Raw genomic sequence first — 27,854 nt, forward strand, 5'->3', positions numbered from 1 at the left:
AGACATCAAAAATTGAGATGTGTCTCCCTCCTCTCTGAGTAAATTTATACAGTATGTGCTGAATTCATGAAAGGTAGTGGGATTGTTTTGTTATTTTTACTTTTATTTAGTAACTTGGTAGAAGGCGAAATTATGATGTTGTATTTTTGTTTTTTGAAGAAAATAAGATTTTACTCACCGGTAAATCTATTTCTCGTAGTCCGTAGTGGATGCTGGGGACTCCGTAAGGACCATGGGGAATAGCGGCTCCGCAGGAGACTGGGCACAGCTAAGAAAGATTTAGGACTACCTGGTGTGCACTGGCTCCTCCCACTATGACCCTCCTCCAGACCTCAGTTAGGATACTGTGCCCGGAAGAGCTGACACAATAAGGAAGGATTTTGAATCCCGGGTAAGACTCATACCAGCCACACCAATCACACCGTATAACTCGTGATATTATACCCAGTTAACAGTATGAACATAACAGAGCCTTTCAACAGATGGCTCAACAATAACCCTTTTAGGTAACAATAACTATGTACAAGTATTGCAGACAATCCGCACTTGGGATGGGCGCCCAGCATCCACTACGGACTACGAGAAATAGATTTACCGGTGAGTAAAATCTTATTTTCTCTGACGTCCTAGTGGATCCTGGGGACTCCGTAAGGACCATGGGGATTATACCAAAGCTCCCAAACGGGCGGGAGAGTGCGGATGACTCTGCAGCACCGAATGAGAGAACTCAAGGTCCTCCTCAGCCAGGGTATCAAATTTGTAGAATTTTGCAAACGTGTTTGCCCCTGACCAAGTAGCAGCTTGGCAAAGTTGTAAAGCCGAGACCCCTCGGGCAGCCGCCCAAGAAGAGCCCACCTTCCTCGTGGAATGGGCTTTTACCGATTTAGGCTGCGGCAGGCCAGCCGCAGAATGCGCAAGCTGAATTGTGCTACAAATCCAGCGAGCAATAGTCTGCTTCGAAGCAGGAGCACCCAGCTTGTTGGGTGCATACAGGATAAATAGTGAGTCAGTCTTCATGACTCCAGCCGTCCTGGAAACATAAATTTTCAAGGCCCTGACTACGTCCAGTAACTTGGAGTCCTCCAAGTCCCTAGTAGCCGCAGGCACCACGATAGGTTGGTTCAAGTGAAAAGCTGATACCACCTTAGGAAGAAACTGGGGACGAGTCCTCAATTCTGCCCTATCCATATGGAAAATCAAATAGGGGCTTTTACATGATAAAGCCGCCAATTCCGACACACGCCTAACCGAAGCCAAGGCCAAAAGCATGACCACTTTCCACGTGAGATATTTTAAATCCACGGTTTTAAGTGGCTCAAACCAATGTGACTTTAGGAAACCCAACACCACGTTGAGGTCCCACGGTGCCACTGGAGGCACAAAAGGAGGCTGAATATATGGAGCACTCCCTTGACAAATGTCTGAACTTCAGGTAGTGAAGCCAGTTCTTTTTGGAAGAAAATCGACAGAGCAGAAATCTGGACCTTAATGGAACCCAGTTTTAGGCCCATAGTCACCCCTGACTGTAGGAAGTGCAGAAATCGACCCAGCTGAAATTCCTCCGTTGGGGCCTTCTTGGCCTCACACCACGCAACATATTTTCGCCATATGCGGTGATAATGGTTTGCGGTTACTTCTTTCCTAGCCTTAATCAGCGTAGGAATGACTTCCTCCGGAATGCCCTTTTCCTTCAGGATCCGGTGTTCAACCGCAGCCGCGGTAAGTCTTGGAACAGGCAGGGCCCCTGCAGCAGCAGGTCTTGTCTGAGCGGTAGAGGCCATGGGTCCTCTGAGATAATTTCTTGAAGTTCCGGGTACCAAGCTCTTCTTGGCCAATCCGGAACAATGAGTATAGTTCTTACTCCTCTTCTCCGTATTATCCTCAGTACCTTGAGTATGAGAGGAAGAGGAGGGAACACATAAACCGACCGGTACACCCACGGTGTCACTAGAGCGTCCACAGCTATCGCCTGCGGGTCTCTTGACCTGGCGCAATACTTTTGTAGCTTTTTGTTTAGGCGGGACGCCATCATGTCCACCTGTGGCCTTTCCCAACGGTTTACAATCATTTGGAAGACTTCTGGATGAAGTCCCCACTCTCCCGGGTGGAGGTCGTGCCTGCTGAGGAAGTCTGCTTCCCAGTTGTCCACTCCCGGAATGAACACTGCTGATAGTGCTAACATGTGATTTTCCGCCCATCGGAGAATCCTTGTGGCTTCTGCCATCGCCGTCCTGCTTCTTGTGCCGCCCTGTCGGTTTACATGGGCGACTGCCGTGATGTTGTCTGACTGGATCAGAACCGGCTGGTTTTGAAGCAGGGGCTTTGCCTGACTTAGGGCATTGTAAATGGCCCTTAGTTCCAGAACATTTATGTGTAGGGAAGTCTCCTGACTTGACCAAAGTCCTTGGAAGTTTCTTCCCCGTGTGACTGCCCCCCAGCCTCGAAGGCTGGCATCCGTGGTCACCAGGACCCAGTCCTGTATGCCGAATCTGCGGCCCTCTTTGAGATGAGCACTCTGCAGCCACCACAGCAGAGACACCCTGGTCCTTGGAGACAGGGTTATCAACCGATGCATTTGAAGATGCGATCCGGACCACTGGTCCAACAGGTCCCACTGAAAAGTTCTGGCATGGAACCTGCCGAATGGAATTGCTTCGTAGGAAGCTACCATTTTTCCCAGGACTCGCGTGCAGTGATGCACCGACACCTGTTTCGGTTTCAGGAGGCCTCTGACTAGAGATGACAGCTCCTTGGCTTTCTCCTCTGGGAGAAACACTTTTTTCTGGACTGTGTCCAGAATCATCCCCAGGAACAGTAGACGTGTCGCAGGAACCAGCTGTGACTTTGGAATATTCAGAATCCAACCGTGCTGGTGTAGCACCTCCTGAGATAGCGCTACGCCGACCAACAACTGCTCTCTGGACCTCGCATTTATCAGGAGATCGTCCAAGTATGGGATAATTAAAACTCCCTTTTTTCGAAGGAGTATCATCATTTCGGCCATTACCTTGGTAAATACCCTCGGTGCCGTGGACAGGCCGAACGGCAATGTCTGGAATTGGTAATGACAATCCTGTACCACAAATCTGAGGTACTCCTGGTGAGGATGGTAAATGGGGACATGCAGGTAAGCATCCTTGATGTCCAGAGATACCATGTAATCCCCCTCTTCCAGGCTTGCAATAACCGCCCTGAGCGATTCCATCTTGAACTTGAATTTTTTTATATATGTGTTCAAGGATTTTAAATTTAAAATGGGTCTCACCGAACCGTCCGGTTTCGGTACCACAAACATTGTGGAATAGTAACCCCGTCCTTGTTGAAGTAGGGGCACCTTGATTATCACCTGCTGGGAATACAGCTTGTGAATTGCCTCTATCACAGCCTCCCTGTCTGAGGGAGTCGTTGGCAAGGCAGATTTGAGGAAACGGCGGGGGGGAAATGTCTCGAATTCCAGCCTGTACCCCTGAGATACCACTTGAAGGATCCAGGGATTTACTTGTGAGCGAGCCCACTGATTGCTGAAGTTTTTGAGACGGGCCCCCACCGTACCTGGCTCCGCCTGTTGAGCCCCAGCGTCATGCGGCGGACTTAGCAGAAGAAGCGGGGGAGGACTTTTGTTCCTGGGAACTGGCTGTATGCTGCAGCTTTTTTCCCCTACCTCTGCCTCTGGGCAGAAAGGACGCGCCTCTACCCCGCTTGTTCTTTTGGGGACGAAAGGACTGTACCTGATAATACGGTGCTTTCTTTGGTAGTGAGGGGACATGTGGTAAAAATGCTGACTTCCCAGCTGTTGCTGTGGAAACTAGGTCCGAAAGACCATCACCGAACAACTCCTCACCCTTATAAGGCAAAACTTCCATGTGCCTTTTAGAATCTGCATCACCTGTCCACTGCCGAGTCCATAAACCTCTCCTGGCAGAAATGGACAGTGCACTTATTTTTGATGCCAGCCGGCAAATATCCCTCTGTGCATCTCTCATGTATAAGACTGCGTCTTTAATATGCTCTACGGTTAGCAATATAGTGTCCCTGTCTAGGGTGTCAATGTTTTCCGACAGGGAATCCGACCACGCAGCTGCAGCACTGCACATCCATGCTGAAGCAATAGCTGGTCTCAGTATAATACCAGTGTGCGTATAAATAGAAAGCAGGAGCATCTCCTGAAGGCTATCAGCAGGTTCCTTTAGGGCGGCCGTATCCGGAAACGGTAGTGCCACCTTTTTTGATAAGCGTGTAAGCGCTTTATCCACCCTAGGGGGTGTTTCCCAGCGTGACCTATCCTCTGGCGGGAAAGGGTACGCCATTAGTAACTTTTTAGAAATTACCAATTTTTTATCGGGGGAAGCCCACGCTACTTCACACACTTCATTTAATTCTTCAGAAGGGGGAAAAACTACTGGTAGTTTTTTCTCCCCAAACATAATACCCTTTTTTGTGGTACCTGGGGTCACATCAGAAATGTGTAAAACATTTTTCATTTCCTCAATCATATAACGAGTGGCCCTATTGGACATTACATTAGTCTCTTCGTCGTCGACACTGGTATCAGTATCCGTGTCGACATCTGTGTCTGCCATCTGAGGTAGCGGGCGTTTTAGAGCCCCTGATGGCCTTTGAGACGTCTGGGCAGGCACGGGCTGAGAAGCCGGCTGCCCCGCATTTGGCATGTCGTCAAATTTTTTATGTAAGGAGTCGACACTTTCGCGTAATTCCTTCCACAAGTCCATCCACTCAGGTGTCTGCCCCGCAGGGGGTGACAACACATTTATAGGCACCTGCTCCTCCTCCACATAAGCCTCCTCATCAAACATGTCGACACAGCCGTACCGACACACCGCACACACACAGGGAATGCTCTGACAGAAGACAGGACCCCACAAAGCCCTTTGGGGAGACAGAGAGAGAGTATGCCAGCACACACCAGAGCGCTATATAATAAGAATTTACTTACCGATAATTCTATTTCTCGGAGTCCGTAGTGGATGCTGGGGTTCCTGAAAGGACCATGGGGAATAGCGGCTCCGCAGGAGACAGGGCACAAAAAGTAAAGCTTTAGGATCAGGTGGTGTGCACTGGCTCCTCCCCCTATGACCCTCCTCCAAGCCAGTTAGGTACTGTGCCCGGACGAGCGTACACAATAAGGGAGGAATTATGAATCCCGGGTAAGACTCATACCAGCCACACCAATCACACCGTACAACTTGTGATCTAAACCCAGTTAACAGTATGATAACAGCGGAGCCTCTGAAAAGATGGCTCACAACAATAATAACCCGATTTTTGTAACTATGTACAAGTATTGCAGATAATCCGCGCTTGGGATGGGCGCCCAGCATCCACTACGGACTCCGAGAAATAGAATTATCGGTAAGTAAATTCTTATTTTCTCTATCGTCCTAGTGGATGCTGGGGTTCCTGAAAGGACCATGGGGATTATACCAAAGCTCCCAAACGGGCGGGAGAGTGCGGATGACTCTGCAGCACCGAATGAGAGAACTCCAGGTCCTCTTTTGCCAGGATATCAAATTTGTAGAATTTTACAAACGTGTTCTCCCCTGACCACGTAGCTGCTCGGCAGAGTTGTAATGCCGAGACCTCTCGGGCAGCCGCCCAAGATGAGCCCACCTTCCTTGTGGAATGGGCCTTAACCGATTTAGACTGTGGCAGGCCTGCCTCAGAATGTGCAAGTTGAATTGTGTTACAAATCCAACGAGCAATCGCCTGCTTAGAAGCAGGCGCACCCAACTTGTTGGGTGCATACAGTATAAACAGCGAGTCAGATTTTCTGACTCCAGCTGTCCTGGAACATATTTTCAGGGCCCTGACAACTCCTAGCAACTTGGAGTCCTCCAAGTCCCTAGTAGGTGCAAGGCACCACAATAAGCTGGTTCAGGTGAAACACTGACACCACCTTAGGGAGAGAACTGGGGACGAGTCCGCAGCTCTGCCCTGTCCGAATGGACAAACAGATATGGGCTTTTTTGAGAAAAAACCACCAATTTGACACTCGCCTGGTCCAGGCCAGGGCCAAGAGCATGGTCACTTTTTATGTGAGATGCTTCAAATCCACATATTTGACTGGTTTTAAACCAATGTGATTTGAGGAATCCCAGAACTACGTTGAGATCCCACAGTGCCACTGGAGGCACAAAAAAGGGGTTTGTATATGCAATACTCCCTTGACAAACTTCTGGACTTCAGGAACTGAAGCCAATTCTTTCTGGAAGAAAATTTACAGGGCCGAATTTGAACCTTAATGGACCCCAATTTGAGGCCCATAGACACTCCTGTTTGCAGGAAATGCAGGAAACGACCGAGTTGAAATTTCTTTGTGGGGCCTTCCTGGCCTCACACCACGCAACATATTTTCGCCACACGTGGTGATAATGTTGTGCGGTCACCTCCTTTCTGGCTTTGACCAGGGTAGGAATGACCTCTTCCGGAATGCCTTTTTTCCCTTAGGATCCGGCTTTCCATCGCCATGCCGACAAACGCAGCTGCGGTAAGTCTTGGAACAGACATGATACTTGCTGAAGCAAGTCCCTTCTTAGCGGCAGAGGCCATAAGACCTCTGTAAGCATCTCTTGAAGTTCCGGGTACCAAGTCCTTCTTGGCCAATCCGGAGCCATGAGTATAGTTCTTACTCCTCTACGTCTTATAATTCTCAGCACCTTAGGTATGAGAAGCAGAGGAGGGAACACATACACCGACTGGTACACCCACGGTGTTACCAGAACGTCCACATCTATTGCCTGAGGGTCTCTTGACCTGGCGCAATACCTGTCCCGTTTTTTGTTCAGACGGGACGCCATCATGTCCACCTTTGGTATTTCCCAACGGTTTACAATCATGTGGAAAAAACTTCTCAATGAAGTTTCCACTCTCCCGGGTGGAGGTCGTGCTGAGGAAGTCTGCTTCCCAGTTTCCATTCCCGGGATGAAAAACTGCTGACAGTGTTATCACATGATTTTCCGCCCAGCGAAAAGTCCTTGCAGTTTCTGCCATTGCCCTCCTGCTTCTTGTGTCGCCCTGTCTGTTTACGTGGGCGACTGCCGTGATGTTTTTCCCACTGGATCAATACCGGCTGACCTTGAAGCAGAGGTCTTGCTAAGCTTAGAGCATTATAAATTTATTTATGTGGAGAAAAGTCTCCATACTTGAACACACTACCTGGAAATTTTTTCCTTGTGTGACTGCTCCCCAGCCTCTCAGGCTGGGCTCCGTGGTTACCAGCATCCAATCCTGAATGCCGAATCTGCTGCCCTCTAGAAGATGAGCACTCTATAACCACCACAGGAGAGACACCCTTGTCCTTGGATATTGGGTTATCCGCTGATGCATCTGAAGATGCGATCCGGACCATTTGTCCAGCAGATCCCACTGAAAAGTTCTTACGTGAAATCTGCCGAATGGAATTGCTTCGTAGGAAGCCACCATTTTTACCAGGACCCTTGTGCAATGATGCACTGTTTTTAGGAGGTTCCTGACTTGCTCGGATAACTCCCTGGCTTTCTCTTCCGGGAGAAACACCTTTTTCTGGACTGTGTCCAGAATCATCCCTAGGCACAGCAGACGTGTCGTCGGGATCAGCTGCGATTTTGGAATATTTAGAATCCACCCGTGCTGATTGTAGCAGTATCCGAGATAGTGCTACTCCGACCTCCAACTGTTCCCTGGACTATGCCCCTATCAGGAGATCGTCCAAGTAAGGGATAATTAAGACGCCTTTTCTTCGAAGAAGAATCATCAATTCGGCCATTACCTTGGTAAAGACCCCAGGGTGCCGTGGACAATCCAAACGGCAGCGTCTGAAACTGATAGTGACAGTTCTGCACCACGAACCTGAGGTACCCTTAGTGAGAAGGGCAAATTTGGGACATAGAGGTAAGCATCCCTGATGTCCCGGGACACTATATAGTCCCCTTATTCCTGGTTCGTTATCACTGCTCTGAGTGACTTCATCTTAATTTGAACCTTTGTAAGTGTTCAAAAACAAATTTTTAGAATAAGTCTCACCTAGCCTTCTGGCTTCAGTACCACAATATAGTGTGGAATAATACCCCTTTTCTGTAGTAGGAGGGGTAATTTAATTATCACCTGCTGGGAATACAGCTTGTGAATTTTTTCCCATACTACCTCCTTGTCGGAGGGAGACTTGGTAAAGCAGACTTCAGGAGCCTGCGAAGGGGAAACGTCTCGACATTCCCATCTGTACCCCCGGGATACTACTTGTAGGATCCAGGGGTCCTGTACGGTCTCAGCGCCATGCTGAGAACTTGTCAGACGCGGTGGAACGCTTCTGTTCCTGGGAATGGGCTGCCTGCTGCAGTCTTCTTCCCTTTCCTCTATCCCTGGGCAGATATGATCTTATAGGGACGAGAGGACTGAGGCTGAAAAGACGGTGTCTTTTTCTGCAGAGATGTGACTTAGGGTAAAAAACGGTGGATTTTCCAGCAGTTGCCGTGACCACCAGGTCCGATGGACCGACCCCAAACAAGTCCTCTTCCTGTATACGGCCATACTGTGCCGTTTGGAATCTGCATCACCTGACCACTGTCGTGTCCATAACATCTTCTGGCAGTTATGGACATCGCGTTTATTCATGATGCCAGAGTGCAAATATCCCTCTGTGCATCTCGCATATATAGAAATGCTCTATAGTCAATAAAATACTGTCCCTGTCAAGGGTATCAATATTTTTAGTCAGGGAATCCGACCAAGCCACCCTAGCTCTGCACATCCAGGCTGAGGCGATCGCTGGCCGCAGTATAACACCAGTATGTGTGTATATACTTTTTATTATATTTTCCAGCCTTGTCAGCTGGTCCTTGAGGACGGCCCTATCTATAGACGGTACCGCCACTTGTTTTGATAAGCGTGTGAGCGCCTTATCCACCTTAAAGGGTGTTTCCCAACGCGCCCTAACTTCTGGCGGGAAAGGGTATACCGCCCATAATTTTCTATCGGGGGGAACCCACGCATCATCACACACTTTATTTAATTTATCTGATTCAGGAAAAACTATGGTAGTTTTTTCACATCCCACATAATACCCTCTTTTGTGGTACTTGTAGTATCAGAAATACGTAACACCTCCTTCATTGCCTTTAACGTGTGGCCCTAATAAGGAATACGTTTGTTTATTCACCGTCGACACTGGATTCAGTGTCCCTGTCTGTGTCTGTGTCGACCGACTAAAGTAAACGGGCGTTTTAAAACCCTTGACGGTGTTTTTGAGACGTCTGGACCGTACTAATTGTTTGTCGGCCGTCTCATGTCGTCAACCGACCTTGCAGCGTGTTGACGTTATCACGTAATTTCCTAAATAAGCCATCCATTCCGGTGTCGACTCCCTAGAGAGTGACATCACCATTACAGGCAATTGCTCCGCCTCCTCACCAACATCGTCCTCCTACCTGTCGACACACACGTACCGACACACAGCACACACACAGGGAATGCTCTGATAGAGGACAGGACCCACTAGCCCTTTGGAGAGACAGAGGGAGAGTTTGCCAGCACACACCAAAAACGCTATAATTATATAGGGACAACCTTATATAAGTGTTTTCCCTTATAGCATCTTAATATATATATATAAGCATATCGCCAAATTAGTGCCCCCCCTCTCTGTTTTAACCCTGTTTCTGTAGTGCAGTGCAGGGGAGAGCCTGGGAGCCTTCCCTCCAGCCTTTCTGTGAGGGAAAATGGCGCTGTGTGCTGAGGAGATAGGCCCCGCCCCTTTTTCGGCGGCCTCGTCTCCCGCTCTTAACGGATTCTGGCAGGGGTTAAATATCTCCATATAGCCTCCGGAGGCTATATGTGAGGTATTTTTAGCCAAAATAGGTATTCATTTGCCTCCCAGGGCGCCCCCCTCCCAGCGCCCTGCACCCTCAGTGACTGCCGTGTGAAGTGTGCTGAGAGGAAAATGGCGCACAGCTGCAGTGCTGTGCGCTACCTTTAGAAGACTGAGGAGTCTTCTGCCGCCGATTCTGGACCTCTTCTTACTTCAGCATCTGCAAGGGGGCCGGCGGCAAGGCTCCGGTGACCATCCAGGCTGTACCTGTGATCGTCCCTCTGGAGCTGATGTCCAGTAGCCAAGAAGCCAATCCATCCTGCACGCAGGTGAGTTCACTTCTTCTCCCCTAAGTCCCTCGTTGCAGTGATCCTGTTGCCAGCAGGACTCACTGTAAAATAAAAAACCTAAGCTAAACTTTCCTAAGCAGCTCTTTAGGAGAGCCACCTAGATTGCACCCTTCTCGGCCGGGCACAAAAATCTAACTGGCTTGGAGGAGGGTCATAGGGGGAGGAGCCAGTGCACACCACCTGATCCTAAAGCTTTACTTTTTGTGCCCTGTCTCCTGCGGAGCCGCTATTCCCCATGGTCCTTTCAGGAACCCCAGCATCCACTAGGACGATAGAGAAAATACAGGGATTAACTAAGTTATATCCCCTTATAGCTGCTATATGTATATTGCGCCTAAATTTAGTGCCCCCCCCCCCCCCCCATTTTTTTACCCTTTCTGTAGTGTAGACTGCAGGGGAGAGCCAGGGAGCTTCCTTCCAGCGGAGCTGTGAGGGAGAAATGGCGCCAGTGTGCTGAGGGAGACAGCTCCGCCCCTTTTTCGGCTGACTTTTCTCCCGCTTTTTAATGGATTCTGGCAGGGGTATTTATCACATATATAGCCTCTGGGGCTATATATTGTGATATATTTGCCAGCCAAGGTGTTTTTATTGCTGCTCAGGACGCCCCCCCAGCGCCCTGCACCCTCAGTGACCGGAGTGTGAAGTGTGTATGAGGAGCAATGGCGCACAGCTGCAGTGCTGTGCGCTACCTTGGTGAAGACTGATGTCTTCTGCCGCCGATTTTGGGGACTCTTCTTGCTTCTGGCTCTGTAAGGGGGCCGGCGGCGCGGCTCTGGGACCGAACATCAATGGCCGGTTCCATGCGGTCGATCCCTCTGGAGCTAATGGTGTCCAGTAGACTTTCTCTCTAGGAGCTCAGGAGAGCCCCTAGTGTGCATCCAGCTCAGCCGGGCACAGGATTCTAACTGAGGTCTGGAGGAGGGTCATAGTGGGAGGAGCCAGTGCACAAAAGGTAGTCCTAAATCTTTCTTAGCTGTGCCCAGTCTCCTGCGGAGCCGCTATTCCCCATGGTCCTTACGGAGTCCCCAGCATCCACTAGGACGTCAGAGAAATAGGAGTTTTATAGTAACCTGTACTATCCCTATTGCAGTGTAACCTAGGCTATTGCTAGTTGTAGTCAGAGTATAGTAAACACTGAGATGATTATATCCATCTCTACTTAATTAGGATAAATACATCACTAATAGACAGTAGGCTTCACAGAGCAGTTTCATGACCACACACAATATAGCAGTCCTGGGTGTTGGTCTTATATTCTACAAACCAGATTATTACTGTATCCCTTTTATTCTACACAAGTACAACTAAGACTTTGCAGGTTTTAAGTAAAAACAAAAAAAGTCCCTTATTCTCCCTCCAGCTGGGGACACTTACATTGTGCAAAAGGTTCTATGTAAAATATATATCCGGTCTGAAGATCGACAGTGTCTAGGTCGACAATGTTTAGGTCGACAGTCACTAGGTCGACAGGGTCAGAAGGTCGACAGGTCGACATGAGTTTTTCAAAAAAAAATCTCTCTTTTTTTTTTTCATACTTAATGATCCACGTGGCCTACGATTGGAACAGTAGCCCGAAGCATGGCGAGCGAAGCGAGCCATGCGAGGGGACACGGTGCACCTATTGGGGTTCCCGGCCACTCTACGAAGAAAACGACACCAAACCCCCCCCCCAAACCCTCATGTCGACCTTTTGACCTGTCGACCTTCTGACCCTGTCGACCTAGTGACTGTCGACCTAGAGTAGAGTAGTCTTTAATACGGTCCTACGCCGTTTCGGGGACTACGCCCCGTCTTCAGGGACATGTATGATTTGTCCCTGAAGACGGGGCGTAGTCCCCGAAACGGCGTAGGACCGTATTAAAGACTCTTTAACTTCAATACCAAGTCTGCTGAGTGCCGCTGATTCCTCTGCTATTATATTGGATTTTGCTATAGATCCTCAGAGGGCACCGCAGCAAGTATACCTGTATCCCCACTTTTAATGCCGGACCGCAACCTATATATATATATATATATATATATATATATATATATACGCATATTAAAGCTCTTTCTTCTACAACTCTGGAGTGACGTGCAGTCTGCCTTTTCAGCAACAGTGGAACTATATATATATATATATATATATATATATGTATATATATATTAGTCATCTTTAATACATTTTGTGAATTGCATTTGAGTGTTAACCATGTAGCCTCCTACTATACAGTCTGTGGAGCACAACTAACAGGAATAGATTACCACTAGAGTGATGACATCTGTGGTAGCACTAAGCACTATACTCTCACCTTCTGTCTCTTTCCTGGGGACTGCTCCCCCTTCAGGATGCTTGGATCCATTGCCTCAATGTCTTTCACCACCAGGCCAAAAAGTTTGTCATTGAAATTGAACACCAGCTGCAGGTGTGACAATCAGTACAAGGATAAAGGCAAAAAGAGACATTAAATTTAAATATGCAAGATTTTACCACCAGATTAAAAACCGCACTTGACAAGGCATGCATAACAATAATACACTGTTTGAAAAGTGAGACCGTAGCAGATATAAGGGCAGCCCATGCAAAAATTAAGGGGGATTAAAGTGATCTAAATGGGTTTCTGGATTTTTTAGGCTCAGGTGTGAGTCTGATTGCTTAATGACTCATTGGTTGTCTAGGGAAAAGAAAACTAAGGGGGGACATGTACTAAACAGTGATAAAAGTGGAGAAGTGATCCAGTGGAGAAGTTGCCCATGGCAACCAATCAGCTGCTCTCTTTACTTCTATAGTATGCAAATTATAAATGTTACGTCAATGCTGATTGGTTGCCATGGACAACTTCTCCACTGGCTCACTTCTCCACTTTTATCACTGTTTAGTACATGTCCCCCTATATCCTTTATCACTTGCCAATAGGAGTGTTGCTATGTAGTAGAAAGATTTAGGGACTAAACCCACAGCACAGTTTACCAGTGCAAATCTGAGGCCCCCCTTTTTTTTTTTAAATGAACCAATATACATTTTTTGGCATACAATTATTTGAGAGTCCATGAGATTATAAAAAGTATGGTACGGTATGAGTACACATCCTTCCGCTCTGCCTGCGTACTAAAGAGTCTATTCATGAAGCAGTGAAAAGTGTGGAGAAGTGAGCCAGTGGAGAAGTTGCCCATGACAACCAATCAGCTGCTCCATACAATTGTATAGTATGCAAATTATAAATGTTACTTCAATGCTGATTGGTTGCCATGGGCAACTTCTCCACTGGCTCACTTCTTCATGAATAGACCCCTTTGTGACATAATCAGAGTTTAATTTGGCCATGAACTTAAGTGGGAAAATTGACTGAAATCCAACCCTTAAGCATTTGGAAGATAAACACTCCTGTAGGCTAACAAACCATCTGTATTTCCCAACATGAATGATGATAATACGATAAATTTCAGATTATTATCAGGTATGTGCTGTGCTGCTGGTCGAACTACCTGATAAGCAGATATCCAGTAATAAGCAGTCACAATCAGGAGAGAACTGGTATTTAATTACTAAAGCATCGCCAGTGCTTTTTTGTGATGGTTCTCCACGGTACAGGATACTTGCACCCTTGTTTTCTGGAAGTAGTTTTTCTGTCATCACAAGGCTATTTTCCAGCACTTGTAATCACCAGACTAGTGCATTACAGCTTAATACAGGCTTTTTCAACCAATGTGCCGCGACCAATTGCAAGGTGTGCCGCGGAGCCAGAGCAGCTTCCTGCACCTTCAGAGTGAACGGTTGGCCCGGGCTCTTAGAGGATCATTCATGCTCTGGCTGTGACCTGTGCCTTGAAGACGCGGAGGTTTGATATCATAGGTCACGGCCACCGTAACTCACCACCCAGCCAGCCCACCCGCCTGCATACACATATTCCAGTTCCTGCCTGCATCCGCCGCTTCCTTGCCCACCCACATCCACACCTGCCCGACCGCCCGCTGCTCAGTATTCGCAGCAATCCACTATGAACAACCCCCGCCACTGAGAGACAGGGAGGAGGACAGCTGACCAGTAGGGGCTAATATTTGTTATGTTATTTCTCCTGTGGGGAGCAATAGGATTTATGTGGTGAGAATAAGGATTTATGGGGGTACAATGTGAATAATTCAGGTGGGGAGCAATAGGATTTATGTGGGTAGCAATGTGATTGATTTATGTGGGGAGCAATAGGATTTATGTAGGGAGCAACATGACTTATGTGGGGAGCAGTGTGATTGCTTTTTTCTGTGTAGGCAGATGTATGTGCGGATTTTTTATTACTGTAAGGGCCAATGTGTGTTATAAAAGTTTTTTTCCTGTGGGGAACTGATGGTGTACCTTGGCAATTTTAAAATATTGTTCGGTGTGCCGCGAGTGAAAAAAGGTTGAAAATCACTGGCTTAATAGGTCAGGGAAACATTAGGATGGCCATAGGACCTCAGCAGTTCAGACAAGTACCAGCACCTTTTGTATAAAAAAAACCCCCAAAAAACAAATGGCGAGCATGGCAATATATCTATATCCATATATACACATACAGTTGTGTGTCCTGTTCTACAGTTCAGGGAACCTTTCAACATGGGCCTTAGGACAGTGATCCTACTCATCTGATCCACAGTACCAACATCAGAGTCTGAGGCAGATCAGCAGATCTAGGGGGTAATTCCGACCCGATCGCTCGCTGCAGTTTGTCGCAGAGCAGCGATCGGGTCAGAACTGCGCATGCGCCGGCGCATGGAAGTCGTCATTGCCTAGCGTTTGCCTCTAAGACAGAGGCGGTCGCTGGGCGGGAGGGGGCTGGACGGCGGCGTTAAGCTGCCGTTTAGGGGGTGTGATCCGGCCAACGCAGGCGTGGCCGGACCGTTGGGAGGGGGGGGGGGGCGGGCCGCGGCAGCTGTGTGACGTCTCACGCAGCCGATGCGGCCAGCGGCAGCGACAAACAACTCCCGGCCAGCCGCAGGAGCTGCACTGGCCGGTAGTTACTCCAGAAATACAAAAGCATCGCCGCTGTGCAATGCTTTTGTATTTGTGCGGGGGGGGCCGACTGACATGCGGGGCGGACTAGCCCTGTGCTGGGCATCCCTCCGCATGTCAGGGAAGATGATCGTAGCTGTGCTAAACTTAGCACAGCTACGATCAACTCGGAATGACCCCCCTAGTCTCTCAAAACTCATCACTAATTTCTTTCCAGTGAGAAAAGTAAAACAACAAGTCAGTTTCTAACCGCCAAGACAGAAGAACTGTTATGGGTCATCATAAAACATCCATTAGACACTTATCATTTTGTAATAAACAGTATTTTTTTTTTTTAATGCGCAAACCATAAAACATGACACTAGTTTCAATGAACATAATATAAAACGGAATGCAGTTAACATACCAGTTGTCGGGATCCCGGCGTTCAGGAGACTGACGCTGGAATGCCGACAGCCGGCATTTTACTGACAAATGGAATTTCCGACACCCGCCCGGTATTCCCACTCAGTTGGTTGGTCCATGCCACCAACCGAGTGGGAATAGAACCTGAGCTCTTATTCCCGGGTCATCCCCCTTTACACTGCACCTACGTACAGTGTTTCTGTTCTGCCAGTGACCCGGCTCTCCCTATGTTTTTAAAAGGACCCTTTTTCCACTGAGCCGTGACCCGGGTTATTGCGGCAGTGAAAAAGGGGTATAAGAAACATTAAAAAAAAAAAAGACATCTTGCGGCCGGGGGTGTTCTAAAACGACAATAATCATGCAATTTGCAATTTATAGAAAAAGAATACAGTCATGTATCACATATAGGCCAGTATTTATCAGTTTGGAGAGAAATAGAGAACCAACCAATCAGTCTAACTGCTATGTTACAGGCTGTGGTTGAAACATGACTTTTGGGAGCTGATTGGTTGGTACTTTATCTCTCTCCAAGCTTTAATAAATCTGTGCCAGAGAGACATACACACATTCCTGGGTTTTAAAGATAATACAATGATGCCATAAAAAGAAGAGGACATTAGTAATGATGAGATATATTTCATTACAAATAAAATCAAAGATTATGGGGAAACCAGTATTTAAATTGAAGAAAGAAAATGTAGCCCCCATTGTAGATAACATTCATATACCATATGGCAAGTACGAGTGGTATGGAATGTCATAGATATACATACATTACATAACATTTTGAAATCCCTTCCTAAAACCTGCTGCTGTGCTTGAGGGTTCTCGGACTCTAAAAATCTTTATAGAAAACTCCGTAAGACGCATTTCCGGAATTTTTTATTTTATTTTGTCAGTAAAACTGACTTAGCAGACTCCTGTTTTGTGCATTCAGGGGAACATTTCTGCAAATGAGTACAGAAATAACACACAGCAACAAATCAATGTACTTACATTTTGTGAACTGCAGTAGAAATATGAAAACCAATTGGTTGCTATGGATCACCACCATGTTGCAGATGCTACCTGGACATCACTCTTCCTGAAGTTCCCCCATTGTCTATGCAGGCGCTTATCTCAGGCCACAAGGTGGAAAATTCCCCTTTTGTCATTACTGCAATTATTGTAAACTCTTTGTAATCTACGCCCCAAGTCTTCTGAAAGCAATAAGGTCTCTCTTCCCCCAGAGGCCATCATAGTGCTTGAAATGTTTTATGTAACGGGTGAAAGTACCGCTTTCAATTTCACTCAGACTGATTGAAACCATATTGTCATATGTAATCATTATATTGGATTAACGTGTTAAACAATCTGTTCTGTATTGTATTTTGATACTTTGTATTCTGACAGTGAAGTTTTGTTATGACACTTGGTAATACACATATCTACCTGCTGCCCCACAGAAAAGGCCTGGTTGTTGAACTGCTGGATAAATTCTCCAGCCATCCTGTCCGTGTCATAAGGGTTGGAGTCCACATTCTTTTTCTGCAGGAAGTCTATCTCGATGGTCATTGTACCGATGCATTGTTTGGTCTTGTCGAAATTGTAAACTGCAACTAAAGGGGGCACAAGATAAACCAGTGAGTAGTGACAAAGGGAACCATAAAACCAACCTCACACCTACTGTTTGGCCACAAGATAAAAATTTCCACTCAATCCCACTTAACCTGTTAATTTAATGCACAAATACACATTAAGTAATGTGCCTTAAAATGGTCTATTACCTAGTCACATTTAAACATCATTATTGGAAGGAGAGAAGTCTTCTGCAGTGACCTAAAAAAGGGTGTCAATAAGAAACTATATACGTAATGGTTTATCAGTGTATAATGTAAATATATTCAGATATTACTTTTTAGTCTGGTATACAATTACATATACAGATTGTGGCCTATATTTCTGGTTGCATAAAATAGTCAAATAAAATGCAGATACAGGGCATGTTCCCCGTATGCAGTGATGTATGCATCTTGCGATGTCCCTGCTCCTTCACCAGGTATTTAAAGTGAGAATTTCCATTTACTGGAACGTGAGGGAAACCAACTAAATTACAGTCGAGATTTGTTTTTTCCAGATCAACAGATAGTCTCTTCTTGTATGATACCATCTGGACAGGGTAGCACGGATTATGGTCCAATTGTTTTTCTAGAGACATCATTATGCAGTTCATTTTAGCTTTTCTATTTCTATAAAAAATGCTTTTTAATCTAATTTTCTCCTATGTCCTAGAGGATGCTGGGGACTCCGTAAGGGCCATGGGGTATAGATGGGATCCGAAGGAGACATAGGCACACTATAAGACTTTGAATGGGTGTGAACTGGCTCCTCCCTCCATGCCCCTCCTCCAGACCCCAGTTAGATTCTGTGCCCAGGAGTGACTGGACACACACTAGGGGAGCTCTACTGAGTTTCTCTAAAAGACTTTATTGTTAGGTTTTTTATTTTCAGAGAGACCTGCTGGCTACAGGCTCTCTGCTTCGTGGGACTGAAGGGAGAGAAGTCAGACCTACTTCTGTGAGTTAAAGGCTCTGCTTCTTAGACTACTGGACACCATTAGCTCCAGAGGGTTCGATCACTTGGTGCGCCTAGCCGCTTGTTCCTGGAGCCGCGCCGTCAACCCCCTCACAGAAGCCAGAAGAAAAAAGCCGGGTGAGTATGCAGAAGACTTCAGTAACGGAGGTACAGCGCAGCGGTCGCACTGCACTCCATGCTCCCACACACCAACGGCACTTACAGGGTGCAGGGCGCTGGGGGGGAGCGCCCTGGGCAGCAAGTTACTGAGGGTCTTACCGCTGGCATGAGATGCATGTTCGGTGCCCGGGCACCGTGTACGATACCCCCGCCAGTGTAAAGCGGTCTGGGCAGCAATATATACCTCATTTTAGTGTGGCAAAACATGTATACAGTGCGTGGGCACTGTATACGAACCCCCGCCAGCATTATAAGCTATATTAATAGCGGGGCTGAAGCGTGCCGAGAAGGGGCGGGGCTTAGCCCTCACAACACGATTCAGCGCCATTTTCTCCATGTCCCCGCCAAAAGCAATGTATACAGTGCAAACGAGGGGGGGCACAGTGTTTTAGTGCTGTATAGAGAAAGATATAGCACTATTTTTAGATAATGGGCATGTAATAATTGTTGTGCATATATCTGTGTGTTCCCTGTCAGATATACCCGCTATAGTTTTTTTTTAGTCCACATATGTCGACATGCATGAGTGCTATGTCACAAACACCTGTGAGGATCACTGTCGGCATCGCCGACGGCTGCTGGTACTTGATTCAGTAGATGCAGTGTCAGCAGGTCGGTAGTTGTGTGCTTGGCAAAAGTAAACACTGTATGGGAGACACAGTAGTGTGTGGGTGACCCTGTCGGCACCAACTGTTTTTACTGGGTGTAAATTAACATGCTGTAACTGCCTTATACCTGTATATATATTTATATGTATATGTATGGTACCGTTCCATGGGACGGTAGCTCGAACACAGACATGGTAGTATATGTGGGGGAGTGTTATTAAAATTACATATGTATACTTCCCGTGGACCCCTCGGGGTTGCTAGATTGTTATTTTGCCTGGTCATTACTCCCTGCTGTCGACGAATACTGGGTTTTTCTGTCGACCATAACGTTTCCTGGTAGATCCACAACTGGGGCATTCAGTACATGGTTATACACATTCAAAACACATTATTGTCACTAGGGACCCGACGGTTCCGGAAAATCCGCTTGTATGTATGATATATATATATATATATATATATATATATATGTATGTCATATTATGATTTATAATGAATGCTGAAGTAAAAGTATTCCTTCTCATGTGATGGTTGCTCTGTTGATAAAGCTCTATGTCGGCCATGTCGAGTTGGTCTCAGATCCTCTCAAGGAGTCCGAAAGTTTATTCTTTTCCCGCCGCGGATAGAATACGGTGAAAGTCAACTCCTGGTCGACACGGGGCCCTGTCACAAAGGATCGTACACAGGAAGCGAAGTGATATTTTATTCTTTACTTTGGAGTTATTGGCATTACATGCACATGGGGGAGTGTTTGTATTCGGAAAGGCAACCGATAGAATTACCCTAAAGAGAGAGGGGATGTGTCTTATGTTGATTCTTCTCTATAACATGGCAGCAGGTTGCCGTGCGACTGCAGAAGAAATGCTGAGGCTGAATCCGAGAGATACTGGAGTGTTTCCCTGGGACGGTGTACCTCTGTTGGGGAGGCCTCAGTCCAGTCAATCTCGGCAGATACCACTGGTAAGTCTAACTTCGTGAGTTAGATTCCCTCACAACGGTTGGTGATGCATTCGGTTGTGGGATGCAGTCATTTTAACCGGTTTGATACCGTTCTTTTTTTCCCTTTCGGGGCAGATTGTGGAAGGTGAAAAGGTAAGAGTTCTGCAGCCTTGTTAGGTTCGCAGAAGCGGATGTCGTTTTCTGTGTCTACCACATCCACCGCATGTCGCTGGGTCTATCTGGCTGGAGCCCACTCCGGTGGGAACTCGTCTACTATTCTTCAGTCAGTCCGGGAATGGACTTGGACCTGTGAGTTAATAATAGAATCCAAAGGGGGACATGCTGGAGTTTACAGATGATTCCCCTCACTGATTTTTCGAATAGATCTTAGTGATTCCCCTCTGGAAGGATAGGTAGTACGCGGCGCCATACCAGAGTTGCGTCAGGTTCAGGACATTGTCCTGCTGTCCCTGTAAAAAAATAAAAAAAAATAAAAGATTTCTACTTACGAAGGGAGCTCCAGCACGTAAAGGTAGAAAAAGGGTTAAATGTGGGTTTCTCCGCATTCGGCTTACATGGGTTGATATCCAGGATTGTCTTTGCCATTTCACCGGAGTCATGGCAGTATGATGGGTTTCTTTCAATAGTAAGAGCCATTGTTATTCTGTACGGAGACGCTCTCCTGATTAAGGCGAGGTCAAGAAACAAGTGGTGCAAATCGTGGTTTCTCTCTGACTGTTCTTCAACACAGGGAATGGCTGTTGTTCCTAACGACGCAGATGTCGGAGGTGGGTATCAGAGTAGATACTGAACGGTTGAGGTTCTGTGTTTTCCTGTGGAAAGAGGTCTGAGGATCCAGAGTCGGATCAGATTGGCAGTGACAATCCATCATTATGTTCCGATGATGAAGAAGATGGTGCGGCCTAAGAGGCTTTTTTCGGTGAGCAGGTCAAATGCCAGAGTGGTTTTCACGGGGCCAGTTGGAAATGTGGTTCGGGACTCATCGGCACATATGCCAGAATATAATCCTAATGGCCAGGATATCGCTCCTGAGGTGTCTGCTCAGTTCTCACCTCCTAGAGCAGCGATTTTCAACCGCTGTGCCGCGGCACACTAGTGTGCCGTGAGCGATATCTAGGTGTGCCGCCGCCAGTCAGAGATGCTCCCCGCCGCTGCCCGCCAGACGGATCCGTTGCCGCCTGCCAACAAGAGAGACGCCGCCCGCCGCAATCAATAGCCGGCTCGGGCAGCGCTGTGCTGTGTGCACTTCCGCGTGCGTGACCTATGAGTCATGCACGCGGAAGTGCACACTGCACAGCGCTGCCCAAGCCGGCTATTGATTGCGGCGGGCGGCAGCTCTCTGATGGCCACGTCTCATTCCTGCCTGCAGTGCCTGCTCGCCCGCTCACTGGCCACTCCACGTCGCATCCCTGCCTGGAGTGCCCGTCCGTCCACTGGCCACTGCAGCTCCTCCATCCATGCTGCCATCACAGCATTACAGCTGCAGGTTTTAAATTTAAAATAAAAAATGTATTTATTTATGTAAGCAATGTTTGGAATCACTGGGGGGGAGGGGGGGGGATGTTAACAGCAGGGATTATTATTGGGGGCAGAGTGGAATTACTGGGGGGACAGTGTGCGGTAGAATTACTGGGGGAACAGTGTGTGGCATTATTAAGGAATAGATATGTTTTACTGACAAACGGGATGTTGGCTGTCAGTATACCGACAGCGGCATCCCGTCTGTTTAATTATTGTGGGGGCCAATGTGTTTTTTTTCCCGTGGCGCACTGATGGTGTGCCTTGGCAATTTAAAAATCTTATGAGTGTGCCGCGAGTTGAAAAAGGTTGAAGGACGAAGGTTCGGAATCCAGGTGGAGTTCCTGGGGTCCATGCATGCAGATCTCCAAGACTGGGGAGCAGTCCTTGCAAGGGAAGTATTTCCATAGGAAAGGTCAAGCTGGGAAGCTGGTCTGCAATAAGCTTTCTTGGATTAGTGATCTGCCTGTGTTAATTCTGTCGGACGACTTGACAGCAGTGGTGTAAGTAAGCCACTAGGGTGGAACAAGGAGCAAAGCGGCAATGGCAGATGCCGTAAAAGTTTTCCGCTGGGTGAAAGGACTGGTAAATGCTATATTAGCAATCTTCGTTCCGGATGTGAATGACGGAGAAATAGATTCCTCTGCAGATGCGATCTCCATCCGGGAGAAATACAGTCGTCATCGAAAAGTTTCACTGAAGCGACAAGTCTTTGAGGAGTGCCTCAATTGGACATGTTGGCGTCTTGCCTCAACGAGAGATCTCAGGGATATTGTTCCAGGTCAGGGGACACTCAAGCTATAGCAGTGGACGTCCTCGGGACACCTTGGGTGTTTTCAGTCGGTCTATGTGTCCCCTCCGTTTTCACTCTTCTGAAGATGATAAACGTAAGATGAACAAAGGTTCAGGCGATCCTCATTGTTCCGGTCTGAACATGGAGGGCTTGGTATACTCATAGAAGATCCCTGGCCTCTTCCTCTACGTGAGGAACTGTTACAGCAAGATCCGGGCATGTATCAAGACTTACCGTGGCTGCGTTTGGCGGCGTGGCGGTTGAACGCCATATCCTAGCCAGAAAGGGTATTCCCAGTGAAGTAATTTCCATTTTTCTTCAGGCTAGAACAGAAGTAACGGCAAAGCTTTGCCACCATGTTTGGAGAAAATATGTGTCTTGGTGTGAATCCAAGAAGGCTACTGCGGAAGCTTCAGCTGGGTCGTTCTTCTCCATTCTTTGCAAGCAGGTGTGGGTGCAGGCCTAAAGTTAGGCTCCATTCAAGTACGGTTTTGGCCTTATAAATTTTCTTTCAAGAAAGAATTGGCAACCTTTCCGGAAGTTCGGACCTTCGTGGAAGGAGTACTGCACATCCAACCTCCATTTGTGCCCCCATTGGCACCGTGGGACCTTGACGTGGTGTTGAGTTTTCTTGTGTCGTAATGATTGGTATCTTTCTGAAAGGTTGTGTTAAGATTTCTCTCTTGGAGAGTGGTCATGCTTTTGGCTTTGGCGTCCGCACGGCGGGTGTCGGAAGTAGCGGCTGGGTCTCTCAAGAGCCCCTGTTTGATCTTCCAGGTGGATAGAGCAAAATTGAGAACTCGGATAACAGTTCTGCCAACAGTGGTTTAGGTGTTTCGCAGAAACCAGCCTATTTGATGCCTGTGGTTATTTAAGCATTGGCTGATTCAAGGTCTCTCGATGTAGTCAGAGCTTTGAATATTTATGTCGCCAATTTGGCTCAGATTGCGGAAACAGAGGCTCTGTTTGTCCGGTATGCTCCCGGTTACACGCTAGATCTGTGATCCAATTCGGCGTGCTCGTTCTACGGCTGGATTGCAGTTACCAAATTCGGTGGTGACCCATTCTACTAGGAAGGTGGGCTTTTCTTGGGCGGATGCCCGAGGAGTCTCTGCGATTCAATTTTGCCGAGCAGATACTTGGTCGGGTTCAAACACTTTTGCTAAGCTCTACAAGTTTGATACCCTGGCTGATGGGGTCCTCATGTTGCTCAATCGGTGCTGCAGTCTCGTCCGCACTCTCCCGCCCGGTCTGGAGCTTTGGTATAAACCCCATGGTCCTTACGGAGTCCTCAGCATCCTCTAGGACGTAGGAGAAAATAGGATTTTAATACCTACCGGTAAATCCTTTTCTCTTAGTCCGTAGAGCAGTCTTTTTCAACCAGTGTGCCGTGGCATACTAGTGTGCCGTGACCAGTTGCAAGGTGTGCCGCGGAGCCAGAGCAGCTTCCTGCACCTTCAGAATGAACTGTTGGCCCGGGCTCTTCTTAGAGGATCAGTCATGCTCCCGCCATGACCTATGCCTTGGTGACGCGGCAGTGTGATATCATAGGTCACGGCCACCGCGTCTCATCACTCAGCCAGCCCACCCGCCTGCATACATAACTTCCAGTTCCCGCCTGCATCCACAGCTTTCCTTGCCCACCCACATCCACACCTGCCCGACCTCCCGCTGCTCAGTATTTGCAGCACTCCACTATGAATAACCCCCGCCACTGAGGGACAGGGAGGAGGACAGCTGACCGGTAGGGGCTAATATTTGTTATTTCTCCTGTGGGAAGCAATAGGATTTATGTAGGGAGCAACATGATTTATGTGGGGAGCAATGTGATTGTATTTTCTGTGTAGGCCAATGTATGTGTGAATTTTTTTTTATTTTTATTTTTTTTAACTGTGAGGGCCAATTTTCCTGTGGGTGAACTAATGGTGTGCCTTGGCAATTTTAAAATATTGTTCGGTGTGCCGCGAGTAAAAAAAAAGGTTGAAAATCACTGCCGTAGAGGATGCTGGGCGCCCGTCCCAGTGCGTACTGTGTCTGCAGTTATTGGTTATGGTTACACTCTTGTGGTGTTTCTTTTCTGTCAGGCTGTTGCTGATGTTATGCATGCCATGGCAGGCGGTGTCTTATTATTGGTTGTGGTGACACACTGGTTGTGTTACATATTCTCTCAGCATGTGGCTGTGTATTTTTCATGCCGTTGGCTGGTATTCTTTTGAATGCCACGTTCTGCGGTATGTTCGTGGTGTGAGCTGGTGTGACACTCACCGTGTTTAAACAATAAGTTCTTTCCTCGAAATGTCGGTCTCCCTGGGCACAGTTTTCTAACTGGGGTCTGGAGGAGGGGCATAGAGGGAGGAGCCAGTTCACACCCATTCAAAGTCTTATAGTGTGCCCATGTCTCCTGCGGATCCCGTCTATACCCCATGGTCCTTACGGAGTCACCAGCATCCTCTACGGACTAAGAGAAAAGGATTTACCGGTAGGTGTTAAAATAAGAATTTACTTACCGATAATTCTATTTCTCGTAGTCCGTAGTGGATGCTGGGAACTCCGTAAGGACCATGGGGAATAGCGGCTCCGCAGGAGACTGGGCACAAAAGTAAAAGCTTTAGGACTACCTGGTGTGCACTGGCTCCTCCCCCTATGACCCTCCTCCAAGCCTCAGTTAGGATACTGTGCCCGGACGAGCGTACACAATAAGGAAGGATTTTGAATCCCGGGTAATACCAGCCACACCAATCACACCGTACAACCTGTGATCTGAACCCAGTTAACAGCATGATAACAGAGGAGCCTCTGAAAAGATGGCTCACAACAATAATAACCCGATTTTTGTAACAATAACTATGTACAAGTATTGCAGACAATCCGCACTTGGGATGGGCGCCCAGCATCCACTACGGACTACGAGAAATAGAATTATCGGTAAGTAAATTCTTATTTTCTCTGACGTCCTAGTGGATGCTGGGAACTCCGTAAGGACCATGGGGATTATACCAAAGCTCCCAAACGGGCGGGAGAGTGCGGATGACTCTGCAGCACCGAATGAGAGAGCTCAAGGTCCTCCTCAGCCAGGGTATCAAATTTGTAGAATTTAGCAAATGTGTTTGCCCCTGACCAAGTAGCTGCTCGGCAAAGTTGTAAAGCCGAGACCCCTCGGGCAGCCGCCCAAGATGAGCCCACCTTCCTTGTGGAATGGGCTTTTACAGATTTTGGCTGTGGCAGGCCTGCCACAGAATGTGCAAGCTGAATTGTACTACAAATCCAACGAGCAATAGTTTGCTTAGAAGCAGGAGCACCCAGCTTGTTGGGTGCATACAGAATAAACAGCGAGTCAGATTTCCTGACTCCAGCCGTCCTGGAAACATATATTTTCAGGGCCCTGACTACGTCCAGCAACTTGGAGTCCTCCAAGTCCCTAGTAGCCGCAGGTACCACAATAGGCTGGTTCAAGTGAAACGCTGAAACCACCTTAGGGAGAAATTGAGGACGAGTCCTCAATTCTGCCCTGTCCGTATGAAAAATTTGGTAAGGGCTTTTACAGGATAAAGCCGCCAATTCTGAGACACGCCTGGCTGAAGCCAGGGCTAACAGCATTACCACTTTCCAAGTGAGATATTTTAAGTCTACAGTGGAGAGTGGTTCAAACCAATGTGATTTTAGGAACCCCAAAACTACATTGAGATCCCAAGGTGCCACTGGAGGCACAAAAGGAGGCTGTATATGCAGTACCCCCTTGACAAACATCTGAACTTCAGGAACTGAAGCTAGTTCTTTCTGGAAGAAAATCGACAGGGCCGAAATTTGAACCTTAATGGACCCTAATTTTAGGCCCATAGACAGTCCTGTTTGCAGGAAATGCAGGAAACGACCCAGTTGAAATTCCTCTGTAGGGGCCTTCCTGGCTTCGCACCACGCAACATATTTACGCCAAATACGGTGATAATGCTGTACGGTTACATCCTTCCTGGCTTTGATCAGGGTAGGGATGACTTCATCCGGAATGCCTTTTTCCTTTAGGATCCGGCGTTCAACCGCCATGCCGTCAAACGAAGCCGCGGTAAGTCTTGGAACAGACAGGGTCCCTGCTGGAGCAGGTCCTTTCTTAGAGGTAGAGGCCACGGGTCCTCTGTGAGCATCTCTTGAAGTTCCGGGTACCAAGTCCTTCTTGGCCAATCCGGAGCCACGAGTATAGTCCTTACTCCTCTCCTTCTTATGATTCTCAGTACCTTGGGTATTAGAGGCAGAGGAGGGAACACATACACTGACTGGTACACCCACGGTGTTACCAGAGCGTCCACAGCTATTGCCTGAGGGTCCCTTGACCTGGCGCAATACCTGTCTAGTTTTTTGTTGGGGCGGGACGCCATCATGTCCACCTTTGGTTTTTCCCAACGGTTCACAATCATGTGGAAGACTTCTGGGTGAAGTCCCCACTCCCCCGGGTGGAGGTCGTGTCTGCTGAGGAAGTCTGCTTCCCAGTTGTCCACTCCCGGAATGAACACTGCTGACAGTGCTATCACATGATTTTCCGCCCAGCGGAGAATCCTTGCAACTTCTGTCATTGCCCTCCTGCTTCTCGTGCCGCCCTGTCTGTTTACGTGGGCGACTGCCGTGATGTTGTCTGACTGGATCAGCACCGGCTGACCTTGAAGCAGAGGTCTTGCTAGGCTTAGAGCATTGTAGATGGCCCTTAGCTCCAGGATATTTATGTGAAGTAATGTCTCCAGGCTTGACCACAAGCCCTGGAAATTTCTTCCCTGTGTGACTGCTCCCCAGCCTCTCAGGCTGGCATCCGTGGTCACCAGGACCCAGTCCTGAATGCCAAATCTGCGGCCCTCTAGAAGATGAGCACTCTGCAACCACCACAGGAGAGACACCCTTGTCCTTGGTGACAAGATTATCCGCTGATGCATCTGAAGATGCGACCCGGACCATTTGTCTAGCAGATCCCACTGGAAGGTTCTTGCGTGGAATCTGCCGAATGGGATTGCTTCGTAAGAAGCCACCATCTTTCCCAGGACCCTTGTGCATTGATGCACTGAGACTTGGCCTGGTTTTAGGAGATTTCTGACTAGTTCGGATAACTCCCTGGCTTTCTCCTCCGGGAGAAACACCTTTTTCTGGACTGTGTCCAGGATCATCCCTAGGAATAGAAGTCGTGTAGTCGGGATCAGCTATGATTTTGGAATATTGAGAATCCAACCGTGCTGGCGCAGCACTATCTGAGATAGTGCTACCCCGACTTCCAACTGTTCCCTGGATCTTGCCCTTATCAGGAGATCGTCCAAGTAAGGGATAACTAAAACTCCCTTCCTTCGGAGGAGTATCATCATTTCGGCCATTACCTTGGTAAAGACCCGGGGTGCCGTGGACAATCCAAACGGCAGCGTCTGAAACTGATAGTGACAGTTCTGTACCACAAACCTGAGGTACCCTTGGTGAGAAGGGTAAATTGGGACATGTAGGTAAGCATCTTTGATGTCCAGAGACACCATATAGTCCCCTTCCTCCAGGTTTGCAATCACTGCTCTGAGTGACTCCATCTTGAATTTGAACCTTTGTATGTAAGTGTTCAAGGATTTTAGGTTTAAAATTGGTCTCACCGAGCCGTCCGGCTTCGGTACCACAAATAGTGTGGAATAGTACCCCTTTCCCTGTTGTAGGAGGGGTACCTTGATTATCACCTGCTGGGAATACAGCTTGTGAATGGCTTCCA

At 47.7% G+C, this 27,854-nt stretch overlaps 1 protein-coding gene across 1 annotated transcript in view; it reads right to left on the reverse strand.

Moving 5' to 3' along the window:
- The window catches only part of NSF (N-ethylmaleimide sensitive factor, vesicle fusing ATPase), a 243,493-nt gene that overhangs the window by 83,791 nt on the left and 131,848 nt on the right, over positions 1–27,854 (reverse strand). Inside the window, exons 5-6 of the mRNA XM_063959459.1 lie at positions 16,952–17,118; positions 12,441–12,548 (exon numbers count right to left, since the gene is read on the reverse strand). Coding sequence (XP_063815529.1) covers positions 12,441–12,548; positions 16,952–17,118 — 275 coding nt within the window. The remainder of the gene's footprint in view (positions 1–12,440; positions 12,549–16,951; positions 17,119–27,854) is intronic.

The sequence above is a fragment of the Pseudophryne corroboree genome, chromosome 3 (assembly GCF_028390025.1).
Source record: "Pseudophryne corroboree isolate aPseCor3 chromosome 3, aPseCor3.hap2, whole genome shotgun sequence".
NCBI classification, from domain to species: Eukaryota; Metazoa; Chordata; class Amphibia; order Anura; family Myobatrachidae; genus Pseudophryne; species Pseudophryne corroboree.